Genomic DNA, 20,767 nt, shown 5'->3' with positions numbered 1-20,767 from the left:
TAGTATTGAATGGCCAGTAAAAAACTCAACACACTATATGTTTAAACAATATATATATACAGTATATACTGTATATATAATGTATATATCATATATACAGCGCGTGCGGTCTATCCATAAAAGCTAACAGTCCTATTGCTAACTGTACTGTTATATGGTATATATATATAACTATCAACTTATTACTGTACAGAATCCAGAATCTGAACACAGAATCTTGCGATAGAAAGTAGAGTCTAGTGTTTGAAAAAATTATTAGACCACTCATAACCTTATTGCTGCACTGGTAGCTGAACAGCTAACTGTGCTTATATAAACTGCGTGTTTGTGTGTAACAGTGAGATATATTTATATATATATAAATAATAATAACACGATTATAATAAAGTAATTTTTTTAATTATAATAAATAAGTATTTGTTTGTAAAACCCTGTAAAACATTTGATTGTTATCAACATTTTGTTTGTTTTGATTGTTATTTCATACTATGATAGTTAACATAAATTGAATTATGATTGTTTAAAGTTTAATTATTTATTACTTTTTTTTAAATGTGACATAATTTTTTAAAATTAAATAAATTATTTATGTATATATCAACAACAAAAATTAATTATTGACTGTTTTATTAGACAATAAAAGTTTTAAAAAAAATAAAACATTATCAACAAATATAAGGTATATAAAAATATATATTTTTTAATTATTATGGTTTACATTTTTCCTTACTATCTATCTATTTATCTATTTTTTATTAACTTTATTTATCAATTTTATTTACGCACTCACTCATCATTTTTTTTAATAATATTTCATTTATCACTATATACTGTATATTGCTTTGTATATACCGGCAGATATTTTTTGATATCATTAATCCCTTAAAATTAATTTTTAAAAAAAAACTTTTTTTTACTTAATATCTATTTATATCGCAAACCTCAACAATAATCTGACAAACCTTATCGTAAACAGTATATCCATATCAATAGCATCATTGCATTACAACCAATATATATATATATATTGTATAATCTATAACAACAAAATAACACCAAAAAAAATAAATAAATAAAATCAGATAAGATATTATTAGATCAGAAAATAAAATTTGTTTTAATACAGGACTAAACTGTTTGACAGTTGCAAAGCCAAGAGATCAGATGAAAGTTAGAGACGAAGAAAGAAAAAAAACATTTTTAATTTCCTTTTAAAATACAAGACAACAACAAACTACTACTCATTTGAAAGATTTGTGTTTTATTTTATTTTTAAAAAAAATAAAGTGAGAGACAAACATAATGTATCTGTTTTTTCCCAATTAAATAAAATTAGACAATTATGTGGTAATGTTATGCGAAAATTGAAACCAAAAAGTAAAAAATTAAAAAATTACACATAAATATATATTGAACTTATACTAGATATATACTGTATATAAAGTTAAATATATACAAAAATATTAATTTTGAATATTGAATTGATATTTGAATAAAATAAATATTTATATGAACTTATTATTAACACATTTATTAACATTTAATAATTAGCATTAATTATTTATATGGTACTTATTTTTCAATTTTTTTTTTATATAAATACAATTATAAATTTTTAATAAATTCAGTAAATAATAGATTATATACTATATATGGATATACACTCTATATATTTACGAATATATATAACTTATATATCTATTTATTGATTGTAAATAAATTAAAAGATTCATTAAGTGAGCGGTTTATGTTGAAGACATTAATTTCCCTAAAAGTCTCTCAAAATATTTAGATGTGCGGATAAAAGCAATTACTTATAGTATATATAAGTTATATATCTACTATTATATATATATATATATATATATATATATATATATATATATATATATATATATATATATATATATACATAGTATGTATATAAATATATTGTGAATTATTTATATATATATATATATATTGTATATTAAATTTGTGTTTCTTTTTTTTGAGAATCTATTTAATTGATTTCAAGATTATATTATGTATTAATGTATTAAAAGATTTTATTTGTTTTTTACTCTTTCTATTTCTATCTCACTTTCTATGTCTCTATAGATTTAATACCAAATAAACGCTATTAAGTCAATTGGTATGTCATCTATACTGTTGTTGTTTGTCTAATAAAACGTTAAAATCAAATGATTAAAAATTAATGTAAATTTTTACGGAAAAAATATATTTTATTATTAAATTTTTTTTTGTCAACAAATACTACCAACAACAACAAAAAATTAATTAGTATTTGAATTATACTACATTTGATAATAATAAAACAATAATAAAAGTAATAATAATAGTAATAAAGTAAAATAATAAAAAATAATTTTTATTGTTATTATATCACAGTTGATTAACAAGTGATTTTTATTTGATAATAATAATAGTTATTAATACTAATAATAAAAATCATAATAATATTGCTATTATATAAAATAAATATTTTTTTAAAAATAATAACAATTTTATTGCCAACAATATTTGTTTCACACACTCATACTATTTGGTGATTCAAATAAAAAAAACATTAATAATACAGTTATAAGGGGAAGGGTATGAAAATAATGGACAGCCACTCAACATACACACATAAAGGGCAAACCAACAAAAATTAAAGGCCACTCCGTATAACAATTACTAACTGGACATTTATATTGAGACTAACTATTAGTTTAAGTGTAAATTATCATTATATCGCACATACAGAATATATACTTTATATATATATAATAATAATAAATAATAATAATAATAGCAATAGGCATCAGTAGTAATAATAATAATAATTGTAATAAATAAAAGATACAAATAATATCGCGCACACACACACATAATAGTAATAACTATAATAATAATAATAATACTAATAATAATATCAATATATACTGCAATTGTATTGTATTTATAATAATGAGAAACAATTTGCCGACAAAACAACAACAAAAACACCAACAATACCGACACAAATATCAACAACGTCTCAACGTATGGCTTGAAATGCCAGTTATTCAGCAAATTATTTTAGTCATTATATTAACAATTATCGTTGCCATCAATATTGTTGAGTGCGATGACATTACACTACCAACCATCGATGGTAAGTCATGTCTATATATCTATCTATCTATTAATATATATATATATATATATATATATATATATATATACTGTATATATTTATCTATCTATCAATTTATCAATCAATATAAGTTTAGTATATCATTTTTATATACAATTCTTAAATATATATATATATTTATGCATAAGTTATATACAGTATATCAATATATCTTATAAACATTTGTGTCAAAACATATGTAATAATTGAATTTTTATAAAATAAATATTTTATTTAGTATTTTTGAAGTATTTGAAAGTATATTCAGTATATTGAAGTCAGTTTGTTTTGTCAAACATAAATAGGATATTGTAATAGAAAAATACTGTAATATAACATATGTATCAAAAATAACTGCAGAGATATATATATATAATTTGTTTTCAATAAATATTATTTTTAGATATAAATTTATATATATACAGTATTTTTTTTATTACAATTTTTTGCAACTATCATTATACTACTTATTGACACAAATATGATGTATTATTTTTTGTTGTTGATATCACATATTGTTTTATTTGTTAACAGTTAAGGTGTTGTTTACTAAACAACAGATTTTTTTGAACACATTTTAAAATATATTGAGATTTTCTAAAATATATATATTATATATCTATATATTTATACTTTATATATATATATATATATATATATATTGATATTTGTATTGTCAAAATGTTTTATCGTAAAAAATATATATTTTATATATATATATTCTATACGCTACAATAAATATCTAGCATTAGCAATCGTGTTTATATAAACACAAAACAAAAAAAAATATTATATAACACTTATGGGAGTTAAAGTGTTAATACATACATAGAGATACACACACATACACATTGCCGACATATATATAAAAAAATATTAAAAATTTTGTGCTAAAATGTTTAAATAACAAAAAATTTATTTGTATTTTCCAAAAATATATTGCTCTCTCTTTCTTTCTCTCTCTCTCTCTCTCTCTCTCTCTTGAAAAGTTAAATGTCAATAACTAAAATAAAAAATAGTTTTTTTTCGTCGACTTTTACACTGTCGATAAATATTATGTTTTATTCAGTCAATTGTATAGAAAAACAAATATATTTTGCAATGAAGTAAAACTTTTAAAAAAATATAATATATATATATATATATATATTTCTATCTACTATACAGAGCAATATTATATGTTATACTACTCTAGTATAATATATATGAAGTTGTGACAACAAAATTTTGATAATACATTTCTCACTATTTTTCAAACAAAAAATATATATTATATATATATATATATAATATATATTCAGTAAATATCTGTATAGTTATAAATATGAATATATTCAGTATTCAATATATATATAAAGAATAGACTATACTATAGAGTATACATATATTGAAAAAAAAGTAAAAGTCTTATCGCTTAATACATTGCCATTTGAATTGCAATTAGAGTCTAGTCTAGCATTTGATGGCCTCTTCACTGAAGGGATGACTTGAATATTATATTATTATTATTATTATTATTATTATTTCATCGCTATATCATAGTATATGTGTCAAACAAAAACACACAAACATTCAAAATGATTGTATATTTTTAGATATTTCAGATATTATTTTCACATTGAAATGTACTGTATATATATATATTTTGAAAATAAGATTCAATTGTCTTCAATGTCTTGGTTGATAAACATATATAAAAGTATATATTATCTATATTTTTATATTTAAAAAATCAATTTTATTTTTATAGATATAATGGTAAAAATTGAAATTTATTTAACTCGAAAATATGCATTTTATGTACAGTATTTTTTGAAAAATTTATTTACTAAAATATTTAATAATATAAATTAATTTTTTTTAAAAATTATATAATTGTAAACTTTTTATAAATTTTTATTAATAACAATAGTTTTTTATTATTCCAATAGTATATTATTCAATATTTGCTACATAATGTAATTATATGTAATTTTATATTATTCAATTTTGAAAACATTAAAATAAATTAGTATTATGATTGAAAATAATAGATAATAATAATAATGTTTAAATTACTTTAGATCATTGCTTAGATTACAAAAACAGATTTAACTATTTATTAATCATAAAATTACTTTAATATATTATTGTCTATTAAATATAATACTGTATAATAAAAAAATACTATTATGAAATATTATGCCATATAATAATATTAAGTAAATGATTATATATTTTATTATAGCAAAAAAAAACTACAAATTTGTCTATTGTTGAAATTTGTCAAACAAAATAGCATTTTAAATTGTTAGTCATTAAATAAAATGATTAAAATACATTAAGTTAATAAAAAAAAATATTTTTATATAATAAATTGATATAATATTAATAATAATTACTAATCATTATTATTATTTTGAAACACTTTATTTAATACTATTTATATAACACAATGATTATAATCAGTCTTTTAAGTGGTCACATATAGTGTATTATTATTATTATTATTATTATTATTATTATTATTATTATTATTATTATTATTATTATTTTTGTATATCACGGTTGTTCCGGTGTGATCACAGTTGTGTCGGCCACTTTTGGTGGCAGAGACACGACTGGTTAGACTCAACTCAAGTCTAGTACTTTTCTGACTGTTCTACAACTCTGAAGTATCACTGCTTTTTGCATTTCATAGATCTTAGTTTTTCTGATTTCCAGTGATTCCAAACTTAAGGCCAGATTTTTCGGTATTACGGCCATTGATGACAGGATTATAGGTATGATTTCAACTTTCTTAATGCGCCACATCTTATTGATCTCATAGGCCAAGTCTGTATATTTTCGGCGTTTCTCACTATGCGTGTCCTGTAGTTTGTGTGTTAGTGGGACCGCTATGTCTATTATGTACGCCTTATCTTGATGTTTGTCTACTAGTACTATATCTGGGCGGTTGTGGGCCACAGTCTTATCTGTTCTTATTTCCTTATCCCAGTAGAGCTTGGCTCTGTTGCTTTCCATTACACTTTGTGGCTCGTATCTATAGTATGGTAATGGTTCTTTGATTAGTCCGAATCTTATTGCCAATTCCTGATGTATGATTTTGGCTACTTGGTTGTGACGGCTTAGGTACTCGGTGTTTGTGAGTACTTTACACCCATTTAGTATATGTTCTATTGTTTCTGACTCCATATGACACATCCTGCACTTGTCTGTTGGTATATTTAGCTTTTGGATGTATTTCTGATGGTTTCGTGTCGGAATCACTCGATCTTGTATTGCCATCATGAACCCCTCTGTCTCTCCATGAAGACCGGCGTACTTCAACCATTTTGTAGACATTTCTTCGTCTACGTGTGTTTGGTTGAGTTCTGCTCTGTATCTACCGTGGAGTTCTTTTGAGGCCCATGTGTTAATCCTCTCTTTTTCATTTTGTATTTCTATTTGATGTTCATTATTGCTGAGATTTAGAGGTGTGTAGTTGTTATCAAGTGTTGCTGTTATTTTGTGGAGCTCTGAGACATTGCATTTTTGTTGATGGTATTTTCTCAGCAATTCTCGCTGTTTGGCTTCAAGGCTTACAATGTTTAGTAACCCTCTACCCCCATGCTTTCTACTAACACACAGTCGTGCTACAGAACTTCTAGGGTGGTGTAGTCCAAACATTGTAAGTTGTCGCCTTATATGTCTTTCAATGGTCTCAAGTTCTGTTTTACTCCATTTTATTATTCCGAACGAGTATGTCAGTACAGGTATAGCCCAAGTGTTTATGGCTTTGAATTTGTTGTTTGAGTTTAGTTGAGATTTTAGTATTTTTATTATTCTTTGGTTTAATGTTTTCTTTATTTCTTCTTTAACTTCTGTCATTTTAGATTTATGCATTTGCTTAATTCCTAAGTACTTATATATATCTCCATTTTCTAGTGCCTTTATATATCCATTTTCAGTTTCGTATTGATTTCTTTCAGAATAGACTCCTCTTTTCAGTTTCATTATAGCACATTTATCTAATCCGAATTCCATATTTATATCATTGGAGAAAGTTTCTGTTGTTTTTAGCATTGCATTTAAATCAGATTCTTTTTCGGCATATAGTTTTAAGTCGTCCATATATAGTAGATGTGTTAGATTATATTTTGTATCACTTGATTTTAGATTTACGCCTTTTAGCTTTTTAAGTAATGATGACAGTGGGTTTATGGCTAAGCAGAACCACAGAGGACTGAGTGAATCTCCTTGAAATATTCCTCTATTTATTTTTATTTCTGTACTTATTTTTGTTCCATTATTTGTATTGACACACAATTTAGTATTCCATTTTTTCATCATATTTTCTAATGTGTTTATCAGTGTGTTGTCAATTTTATATAGTTTTAACACTCTTAATAACCATTTATGAGGGACTGAATCGAATGCTTTCTTATAGTCTATGTATGCCATTTCAAGATTTCTATGTTTTTGACGAGCTCTTATTGTTATGATATTGTCTATTGTTAATTGCTCTTTACAGCCCATAGAGTGTTTTATACAGCCTTTTTGTTCTTCAGCTATTATGTTGTTGTTGCTTAAATGATTATATATTTTTGTTGATATTATGGATGTTAAGATTTTATACATTGTTGTTAGGCAAGTGATGGGTCTATATTTACTGGGATCTGATGTATTTTCTGTTTTTGGGAGTAGATATGTTATTCCAGAAGTGAGGAAGTCGGTTTTTGTCCTGTTTGTATTATTTTATCCATTGCTATTGCCATTGGTTGATGTACTGTTGTAAAGTGTTTGTACCAGAAGTTTTGTATTTTGTCTTGTCCTGGGCTTTTCCAATTGTGGGATTTCTTGAGGGCTTCGGTTAAGTCATCTTTAATTATATTTACTGAAGTCATATGTGGTATTTCTTTATTTTCATCTACAATATCATTTATCCAATTTGATTCTTTATATTCCTTTGGGTTACTCCAGATTTCTTTCCAGTAGTTTTCTATTTCATCTATTTGTGATGTATTGTTAATATTGCTTGAATTTATTTTATTTTGATTTCTATAGAACATTTTTTCGTTATTATAGAACATTGTATTTTGTTTTCGTCTTTCGCTTTGTTGTTTATATCTTCTGATTCTTTGTGATAGTGCTTGAACTGTTTGTTTTAATGTGTCGTTGTAATTTCGGATTATGGATTCAAATTCAGGATTTCCAGGTTTTGTCTGTAATGATCTGTATATATCTTTTAATGATTGGTTAATTCTTTTTGATTTGTTTCCATTTAACACTTGCGTTATTCTTCCAATTATTTTTCTTTTCCCTTCGATTCGTGTCTCTATTCGCTTTTGCCATTTAGGTATTACATTTTCTTGATTTGGTTTTGTTGTTGACATGGGATCTATTTTGTAGCCTAAGAGTCTCGATACTGCTACTGCTGCACAATACGTTATTGTATTAATTGCGCTCAACGACATATTTTCTTCGATGTAATCTTTAAGTATATCATTTATTGTTATTATAGTAGATCTTGTTTTAATGCCACTTCTTATTTTTGGTAATTTAGGTCTGAATTCTATTTCAAAGTCTTTATATTGTTCTAAAGATGTTTTTAGTTCATTTTCTGCTGTTATTCTGTTTGTTTCATCATTTGTATTGTTTCTGTTATCTGTTGTTGTAGGTGTCTCTTCTATTTCTGGCACTACTTCTACTGTAATATTTAATTCAGTTGTTTCATTTAATGATAGTTCATGTGCCACTTGTTGTTTGATTTCTTGTAATTCAATCGGGGATATTTTATTATTCTTTGCTAAGAATCGCCGTTGGTCTGCAATCCTTTGTTCCGTTACATTTAGTTCTGGATATTTTTGTTTGAATGCTAAGTATATTTGGTTTCTGTAATCAGTCATATTTGATTCGAGTCGAGTTGATCTGTAGTATTCGCGCATTATCAAGGTATTCATCTCATGTGTCCATCTCATGCGCTTTTGCGATTTGTCAACCAAATTGGTCAGTTGTTGCTGAGAACCAGCTTGAACTGAAACATTTTGGAGGTTAGTCTGATTTTGTTGACTAGTCTGCGGTCGCATTACATCACAGCTTTGCCCGCATAGCACATCACTGCGTGGGATATGATGCATACTTAACGAACTGCAGTCAATGCCTACCTGCTGAACGCGGGATTTATTTGAGAGGGTACCTCCCGAACACCCCCCGTTATTCCTACGACTACGTGTAATCATATTTATATATTTTTGTGGCCTTTTTACGGGGTCCCGGTCCCTAGAGAAAGCTCAACACTAACATGTGTCTATTGCCACCCATTTCTCACCACTAACATGTGTTTGTTGAAATAGGATTTTTATTTTTTTGAAACAAAAGTGGCCATTGCGTGTGAGGACGAGTAACTACTCGAAGGGTGAAGGGACATCCTTGCGGACATCCCTTCGGGGTGGGGGCACCTTTTTACAGGCACCCCCGGGTGGGAGCACCCTTGCGGGTACTCCCAGGTGGGCACCGATACCGAAGTACCGATACCCGGGTCGGGCAGAAACTCGTCCTCACTTAGCACCCCGCTTTCCCCATACTACTTAAGTTGGCCGTCCTAAACAGCGTTGGTTGGGCAGGGACGGGAAGCACAGTTAAAACAATTTTTTTTTTCTCAGAAAAATTGCTTTACCACATCGGGGCTCGAACTATAGATCTTACTCTCCATTACACTACATAGCCCTACACACTAACCACTACACCACTGTGCCTCCTCTTTTATTATTATTATTATTATTATTATTATTATTATTATTATTATTATTATTATGTAGAATATAACTTAGATATGTCACATATATAAATATATACTCTAGGTCAATAAAGTAAATAAACTTGTTAATATATTTATATTATATTTTATATATTATTATTATTATTATTATTATTATTAAAGTTAACAATATAGATCAAACGAAAAAATAAATATATTGCTAGTGTATTTGATTAACTCTTTATACAAATATATATATATATATATACTATATATATAAAGTAAAAAAATAGCATCAATAATATCGGACATTAAACACAAAGTCAAATACAGTATACAATATAAGCTCAAACATTGCCAAAAATTGGCGTTTCATTTACTGATCAGTCAATAAATAAGTTTTAGTTAGTTTATTGGTGAGCCCTTAGATTTTTGATACAAACAGCTAACACACTAACACACACACACACACACACACACACACACACACTAACACACACACACAAACACAACAACAAAAAAAATGTTGATCTGATTTAGTAAATTCAGTCTCAAACTATATTTATTAGATATCTATTGGCATTAACCATAAAGTTTGACGGATTAATGTATAAAAGTATCAATAAATACAATATATAAGTTATATATATATATATATATAGTATCATATATTGAATATACAATACATGTACAGTATATTTATATATTTATTTTTATATCTTAAGTACTAGTATATGCATAATATCGTATAATAATAATAAAAATATATCTTCACATAATAATAAATATATTTATAATATAATATCGTATATATATGTGTGTGTGGTTTTATATCTGTGTTTTGATATACTTTATATACAGTATGTAAATTATATATATTTATAATACAGTATATAATTTATATATGCCTATCACTCAAACAGTCAAAATATAATTTATATCTTAATATTATTTAACTATACTGTATATTGATATATATACAGTATATATATATATGTATATTGATATTTACAATATATCTTTATTAAATATTTCGTCAAAAAATGTTGACCAATTTTTTTCATCACTTTTCAATTTTTAAAACAATTTGTTTTTTTGTTATTTATTTACTTTGTATGGTATACTGTATAAGTTTGTCTAATCATAATCTAAAGGTTATTGTATTGTTAAAAATATTGTTAACAATATCAATATAAACTATAATTATAGTATTTTACTGTAAATATAATAGTCTATCAATAATTAAATGATTTGGAAACTAAACTTTTATGTTGTTTTGTTGATAACAAATTTTGTTGTACAATATGTAACTAACAAATAGTATGTACTGTAGATCTAATGTCCAAACATTTTGTTAATTATATGTATATTATTGGCATATATATATACACTGTATATAAATTATATATAATATCATACATTATTTTTATTGATGATAATTAATGGGAAAATATATAGTTAATGTAATCTAATGCATACTATAGTTAGTATTTATATTTATATATTTAAATAGATTGATTAATAGAGAGAGAGAGAGAGAGAGAGAGAGAGAGAGAGAGAGAGAGAGAGAGAGAGAGAGAGAGAGAGAGAGAGAGAGTTTTCTTATGTATATCTAGCGTAGGTGTGTGTGTTGTACAGTATAAGTGTGTATGTGATAGCACAGAGATGTCTAGTATATTGAGGACGGCATATATAAATTATATAATAATATACTGTATATAATAAACTATATGAACGTATATATAAATTTTTATATATGAATATCAGCATAATTTAGTCATAAGATCTATGTGTCTGTATATGAGATATAGTGTTGCTAATGATCTTAACGCTTATGGCTATAAATCTGTTCATAAGAGTTGAATTGCTTTTCATTCAATGTCTTTCAATCTCAACTCCATTCTCCCCGATTGCTAGATGTCTTTCCCAATTCATCTACCAATCCCTCCCTATGCTTATCTAACTATCATATAAATAAGTATACTTTTTATTATATAAAGTTATATATACTAAACCAAATACAATCCAAAGATATTCACACATACAATGTACAGTATATACCATATATACAGTATATACTGTACATTGAATGTGTGAATATCTTTGGATTGTATTTGGTTTAGTATTTTTGTTTTGTTTGTATTTCTGATGAATATATATATACAGTATATTAGGTGTGTATACAAGTCTAGAGTATTAATATTTATATACAAATGTGTTTGTGTCAGCATTTCTCTCTCTCTCATTAATTATAACATAAATATTACAGAATATATATATATATATATATATATGTATTTGGCTTAGCACTGATGAGAAATGTATTTTTATTTATAATAACAATTTTTATACAATATTTATGCTAATATCTATTTTATATTGTATATACGTTATATATATATACAGTATATATATGGTAATAATAAGATAAAATGCATATTAAATATTTAAATAAAACAGATCATTGTGTCATCATATTTTTATATTCAGAAATATTATAGTTTAGATTTTTATATTAATATATGTATATATATATTAATACATAAATATATTCATAATAATTTTTAATAATATATATATATATATATAATATAATGCTAATAGAATTTTATTATAATAAAAATTACTTGATTTATCGATTTGAATAAAAAAATAATAATTATTTTTGCACATAATATTAGTCAATATTGTGAGAAATATTATTATTATTATTATTACGAAATAAAAGAAATAGATTAAATATAATTATTATTAATAATATTTGTTTATTTGAAATAATCATTTAATATATTATATTAAAATACTATAAATTAATAAATAAATGAAATGCATAAAAAAAATCGTTGAAAATGCAATTAAAATAACATAGAAATCTATATAAATTATGTTTAATACATAATATTATATTGATTTATTGTGTGTTATTGTTATAAATATTTATTATAATTATTATAATAATTACATTAAAATATTAATTTATATTTTTTATAGATATACTGTAAATTGTTAACCATTTGAAATCAATACAATACCCAAATAGCTTATAAATTTGTGCCACAATTGTTGTATTATATGAATTATATTTTATAAATTATGATAATATAAACAATTATCAAGTTTTAAATAAAGCTTTGAATTGTATAAAAATATTAATTTGATTAAACTTTTTATTTAATTTTGTATCAGATATAGTCATTATTTTTATGTATACATTAATTAAAGGAATAAAATGGGAGACAAAAAAAAATTTACATTAAAATTTTTGTACTGTTTGTAATGTTACCTCTTTTACTCTCTCTCTCTCTCTCTCTCTCTCTCTCTCTCTCTCTCTCTCACTCACTCACTCACTCTATCACTATATATCTCTCTTGACATGTCATTTATTTCATAAATGTTTAATTATTGTGATGTTTAAACAAAATTAGTTTTTATTACTCTTTCGGATACTGAGAGAGAGAGAGAGAGAGAGAGAGAGAGAGAGAGAGAAATATTACATTCAAACTACTAATAAAAATTTATATCACGTTATATAACATTTAAAAAAATTGTTGTTTTTCTGTGTGTTGTAATGTGTTTGCGATAAGGACTATGAAAACTATGTTGTGTTTTATTATTTGTGAAACATTTATTATTTCATTTTTTGTGTGTGTGTGTGAAAAAAACTATAATATTATATTAAAATAATTTTTATATTAATAAAACTATATACATAGCAATATAAATTTTGTCATAAATTTTATTGTTTAAAGTAGTGTAGATATGTTTGCAAATATTTGCAAACATTCATTACATATAAATCAAAGATTAAAAAATATATAATTTTTTAACAAAAAGAAATATTGTTAAACAAGTAATTATTTTTATTATTATTGTTATTATTAAAAGTACTAATAACTTATATATATATATATTTTATTTAAGCAATTTATATATACTAATATATATATTACTATTTGCAAAATAATATTTAATAACTGAAATATCACTGTATATAAGTAATATAAGTATACTATAGGTAAGTTTATTATATATATATAATACTATCAATATATATATATATATGTAATTTAATACATTTCATCAATTAATTAGTTAATAACATTCAGCTATATATAAATACTGTATATAAAAACTAAAATTAAATTTAAATATAACATATAAAAATAATATTAATACAGTATATTACTTATACTATTCTATCAATATGAAAAAACTATGAGATTATTATTGCAATTAGTGTATGACATTGAAAACCTAAACTAAACTAAAACTAAAATATATTTCATATAATTGAGATTTGCTAACATTTAAACCAAAAACAAAAAATCATTAAAAACTGTTATATACCCTATATTACTGTATATAATATAAAAGTTTATATACAGTATCAATATATAAATACTATATATATATATATATATATATATATATATATATATATATATATAATATGTATAATACAATGTATATATCTTAATGAGTATCTACTGAGAGCTATCCAAAAAAAAATAATGTAACATTAATTGGATGTTTTTTGTTGATTAAAAATAATAAAATAATAATAATAATAATTTATAATTTTACTACTATATAGAATTTATATGTATTTTTTTGTAAACATTTTTATAATTGAAATAATTTTTTCTATAAAGTATATTTAATCATATAGTTTATTGTAAATATTAGTATAATTTATCTATCATTATACAAAATATAATATTTTTTTAGTATATATAAAAAATTTTATTATTAAAAATAGTAATTCATTTTATGAATTAAAAAATAATAATAATTTAGCGTAGGATTACATGTTTGCTTAATAATAATAATAATAATAAAATACATTATATATTTTAGTTTAATAAATAATAAGAAAAACTAATTATTTTTTAAAAATATATCGCAAAATAATAAGAAAAAAAATTTTTTTAAAATAATTTTTTATTAAGGTTTAACATTTGACGATATAATAATAAAATTTTTATTAAAAAAAACATGTTTAAGTATTTTAAAATTATATTTCTATAAATGTCTAATCTATTTTTAAAATAAATGTAAACATATATGGTATTATATATTCAATATATTCAACTTCTACTGTATTTATTGTATACAATTCACTGTCATTTCAAGTATATGTCATATATATATACAGTATATATGATATAAAATACTTTACATTATTTATATATTTTTATCATTATTATTATGATTTGACATTTGAATAGTGTAGTAGTTGTCTAGTTTGATGTAAAGTTATAATAATAATAATAATAATAATAACACTGTGAGTATATTTTGTTGCAATAATAATAATACTAAAAAATAGTAAAAAAAAACTGTTTTTTTAAAATATCTATTACTAAATATGTATGGTTTTATATGTACAGTATGTATGATATTATGTTTATTATATAAGAGTATCACCTATTACTTCCCGGAGAGTGTCTTAACGACACAAACATAATATATACTGTATATTCCGGTATACTGTATATAGGGAAACAGTTAGGTTTTTATACAGATAGTACTGTAATATTATAGTATTGTAAATAACATTGTTAAGAGAAAAAATAAGATAAAATAAAATTTGTGTCCAATATTTCATTTTCAGTCCACCGACGACTCCATACATTCATAAGTGTAGTTGTATTTCATATACTTATGAAAAATACACAAAAAAATCCCACAAATAATACATTTACAATATATTATATATACTGTATGTGTATGTGTATGTGTATGTGTGTATGTATGTATGTATGTATGTATGTATGTATGTGTGTTTGTGTGTGGGTTGGTGTGTGTTTTATACAGTAAACAAGTGCTTATTTAAGAATGTGATTATTTTATATTTTATTTTTTATTTAAAATCACCAGAGTATTAGTACAATCAGGATATTATATATATTTTTAAAAAATTCAAAAAATTATTTTAAATATGACTTTTTGTCTCTATTTGTTTAGTTAACTATTGGATGTGCTATAAATTATATTAATTAAAACAAATATAATATTTTGTTTAAAAAAACATATTTTGTCAATAAATTAATTTTTTAAAACAAATGTTTACATAATTATAAAATGAAAATCTATTGTTATTAGATTAGACTTTATTGTTTATTAATGTTTAATTATGTGATAAATAAAAAAATATTTTTCTACTATACATAGTTAATGATATTATTTTTGTGATGAAAAAATTGTTTTTAAAAAAACATACAAAATATTTTAAGATGAAAAAATTAATACTTACAATTATAAACATTTTATTTTACTAGCTTTGATAATATTGTATATTTTGATTAAAATTAATTTTTTATTTATTATTTTAAAACAAGTTTTTTTTATAAAAGTTTTATATACTGTATATATTAGTAGCAACTTTAATGATTAAAAATTGTAAACATATAGTTATTTTAGAAAATATGTTTATCTATTTTTTTAAATAAAAATATTGTAAACATTAAAATTTTAATAAAACTATAAAGTAAACAAATATATAGATTAAATATAAATCTATTTTATATTTATTTAATACAAAATAATAGATTTTTAAAGTAAATTTCCATGAATTTCATATTTTTTTGCAATAAAATTATTAAAAAAATAAGTCTTAGTATAATAAATACAGTATTTATTAAATGTTTACTAAATATTTACTAACAAATACCAGTTTATTATTATTATTATTATTATTTTATAAAACAAGGTATTATCTAAATTTAGTATTTTTCTAATAGTTATTTCTATATATATATATATAATCTATAGTTAAACAAAAGTAAAAAAATTATGTAATTGTTGCAGAATTTACTAAAAATAAAAACATCAATTTAAAAAAAAAATATACAGTATATATATATATATATATAAAACAAAAATTATTTATAAAACAAAACAAAAATAGACAAAATCCAGATATTTTTCAAGTTTTTTATTACACAAAGGAATTCATATGTATTTCTTAGAAATTTTTTTTATAAAAAAAAGTTAAAATATATTTATATACAAAAGTTAAAAATATATTTATATACAAAAGTTAAAAATATAAACCAAATTTAGTTTTCGACACTTTCTATTTTAAATATAAACTTTTATAAAAATTATTATTATTATTATTCTAAAAATTCTGTTATTTGTTTTATTATATATATGAAAATATTTTCTTGTATTGCTTCGAGTGATAAAAATTAACGCTTTAAGGATCTGTAAAAAAATAATTTTTAAAAATTTAGTACATATAATATATATATATATTTATATAATATTTTTTAAGTATTCACTCACTCAGATTGTTAAGTCAAATGTGAAAAAAATAAATAATAAATGTATAAAAATATTTTTAACAATTTTTGTATTTTGTTAATACATTTAGATTTACTTTAAGTGTATTTCTTTTACTGAATATTAAACATGCATTAATAATTTTATGGATATAACTATTTTTTGCAAATATTTTTTGTTATTTTTACTTATTTTTACTTATTTTTTTTATCATATTTAATATGTGTTATGTAAAAAAATATATTAACGGTTTTACAATTTTTTTTGTGGGAATATTTTAGTTTCATATTGATTTTAATTTTATATAATTTGATAAGTCTAATTAGTGTATTGACATTTTATATTTAATTTAGATGGCATATAAAATTTATTTTACCTAATATTATAAATTGTTTTTTATTTTATTTAATATTATTAGTGATATTAACAAATAATAATAATTATATTTTTACATTACTCTCAATTCAGTTAAAATAGTAATAGATTTTATATAATAATATAATAATGTATTTTAAACAATAGTAAAGTAGAATATAAAAATTTAGAAATTAGATTAAAATTTATTTATTTTTTGTATAAGATATCTAGAAATTGATTGTAATATATTATTTATATTATTTTTACGATAAAACATATCATTATTAAATCAATATAAATGGGTTGAATTTTTAAATTGCTTTATTTTTTAGTAAATTTAATATTATTAGTCAATTGTTTGCTAAATTAAATTTCTAAATCAAAATCATAAATTATAAAAAAAATTATTTAGACTTTTGCTAACCAATAAAAGTCAATAACAAAAAATATTTTTCTTAAAAATAATTAAATTCATATATATTATAAAAAATTTTAAATCAAAACTAATATATTATGTAATTAAATTATTGAAGTAAAAAAATATTTTGTAAAATAAAATTTAATTGAATTATCTGATTACAGTAAAATCTAGATATAATAGTATGTTATTATTGTAATATACTGTATAATTAGGTATTATTGTCACTGAGCTATCCAGTGATAGATTTATAAAAAAATAAATATTTTTTTTATAAGTTTAGCATAATTTATAATTAAAACATTTAAGAAAACAAATGAGTTAAACACATATATAACAAAATTTCTATTTATAGTAATTATTTTCAATCACACAAATATATTTTATATCAACTTTGAAAAACTTGTAATCAAAATTTTAAGTTTAAAATAAACAAGTTATTTAATTTGTAATATAGTTTATTTTTAAATTTTTTTTATTATAAATTACCCTGGACTTATCAATCAATCAATGATATCTATCACTGTATAGTATAATTAAATTAGATTTATAGTTAAATAAATATATATATATAGTTTATTAATATTATTATAATGATTATGTTAAATTATGTCATTTTAAAAAAACATTACACAATAGTTAACGAATAATTGTAAAGCATTTTATTTAGTAATAGTTATATTGTTTTAAAACAAAAGTGTCTTTTTTAAAAATACTAAGTCGAGAGATAGATAGATAGATAGATAGATAGATAGATAGAGAGAGAGAGAGAGAGAGAGAGAGAGAGAGAGAGAGAGAGAGAGAGAGAGAGAGATTGAAAACCGCTAAATGTATGGTTAAAATGAATTGCACTATTTATCATAATGTTTTGTATATATATATATATATATACAGTATGTTTTGTATACAAATAAATGTTTTACTATTTGTAAGTTAAGAGAGAAAGAGAGAAATCCTTTTTTAAATAAAAATCCCATTTAATGTAAATAACTATCACTTTTGTGTTCATTAAATTTATGTTAAAATGTTTAAAAAAAATGGTTTTAAAATGCAATGCTTTTGATAGTATGTGCTTTTAAGTAGAAAAAAATAATATCATAATATAAAGTGTATTATATATTTTTATGAAAGAAATTGACCATAAAATAGACATTTTATCATTTTTAATATTAAATAGTTTCAACTAATCTATTTTAACTTTTAAAATATTTTAATATAAAATAAACATATATTATATTATATACACAGTATATATATATATATATATATATATATATATAATACTGTATATAGATTTAAAATTTCTTTTTGTTTATTATATTTTGTTTATTACTAAAAATTTATTAAAATAATGTTTTATAATTGCTATCATCAGTTATAAACATTTTATATTTTAATGTATATAATGAGAGATTGCTATCATTGAAAATTTATTGTACACACACTTATAAATTATTATATATAACTTATTTTATAATAATAAATATAATATAAAACCTAATTAATGCATATTTAAAAATTTCAAAAAACAAAAGAGTTTGAATAAACTATTTTCATTATAGTATTGTTATCATACAAATGATATTATAAATCAAATCAACAAAACAACAACAAAAAATCATATTTTTGTAGAAAATACAATAGTATAATAATAATAAAAAATAATAATAATAAAGATCTTTATATTTATTGTTTTAAAACAAAATTTTTAAAATAATTTTTTTTTGTTGTTGATAAATGTATGTAAAAACTTGAAAATAAATAGTCAAAATTTATTGATTTAACATTTATATGATGTTTTATATTATTTTTTTAAAAGAAAATATTGTCATAACTATAAATTATAATTAATAGAAAACAATTTTTTTTATAATAAAAAAAATGAAAATAAATTAAATAGTTGTTTAGTTTCAATTTATTTACATTTTCGTGTAAACAAAAATTATTTATCTATAAATCAAACAAAAATAATATCTATTTATATATATATATATAATTTATATTTTATTTTATTTAAATATCGAAATAATACTAAAAAATGAAAATCACATTAAATTCACATTAAAAGTTAGTTTTTTTTTTAAAAATATTTATTATTTTATAATGATATTCACAATACTGTACATAAAAATATTTAACGTAAATAAATAGTAATTTTATTTTATTAATGTTAAATATTTTTTTAAAAAACTAATATATGTTAAATTCAAATTTAAAAAAAAATATTAATATTAATGTATTTATAATATTTATATAATAACAGGCAAAAAGAAAACATTAAATTCAATACTCAATGAAAACAACCATCAATCACATGATAAGCCAAAATCAGGCGCAACTGGCGGCCATCGTATGGGCTGTGCGTCGCCCGAAGTGATGGTCAACGGTTCGCCGTCGCCCGACATTGTGGGCACTGTCAGCGGCGGTAACTTTGCCACCATTGAAGAGATACAGTTTGTCGGCGTTATCGGACCATCGGAGCAGAAAAGGGTTTGCAAAATCAAGTGTCTCAATGGCGTATGGGTTGGCCCTCTCTGTGCACTGGAAAAAGGTTTGTTATATTATTTTTTTAAAAATAATTAAATATTTATTTATATAACTTTAAAAAAAATTAATTAAATATTTATTTAGATAATTTAAAAAAATAAATATTTATTTAGATAATTTTAAAAAAATAATTAAATATTTATTTAAATAATTTAAAAAAATAAATATTTATTTAGATAATTTAAAAAAAATAATTAAATATTTATTTAGATAATTATTTATAAAAAATAATTAAATATTTATTTAGATAATTATTTATAAAAAATAATTAAATATTTAT

The 20,767-nt window shown here is 21.6% G+C and overlaps 1 protein-coding gene across 1 annotated transcript in view; it reads left to right on the top strand.

Moving 5' to 3' along the window:
• The first annotated feature begins 2,952 nt into the window (after window positions 1-2,952).
• Window positions 2,953-20,767, top strand: part of LOC128955571 (locomotion-related protein Hikaru genki-like) — a 43,235-nt gene continuing 25,420 nt past the window's right edge. Inside the window, exons 1-2 of the mRNA XM_054301243.1 lie at window positions 2,953-3,139; window positions 20,204-20,491. Coding sequence (XP_054157218.1) covers window positions 2,953-3,139; window positions 20,204-20,491 — 475 coding nt within the window. The remainder of the gene's footprint in view (window positions 3,140-20,203; window positions 20,492-20,767) is intronic.

The sequence above is a fragment of the Oppia nitens genome, unplaced genomic scaffold (genome assembly GCF_028296485.1).
Source record: "Oppia nitens isolate AA-2021 unplaced genomic scaffold, nextdenovo-longstitch-racon4-pilon3 scaffold2_pilon_pilon_pilon, whole genome shotgun sequence".
Lineage (NCBI taxonomy): Eukaryota > Metazoa > Arthropoda > Arachnida > Sarcoptiformes > Oppiidae > Oppia > Oppia nitens.
This window is presented reverse-complemented; position numbering and strand designations above follow the sequence as displayed.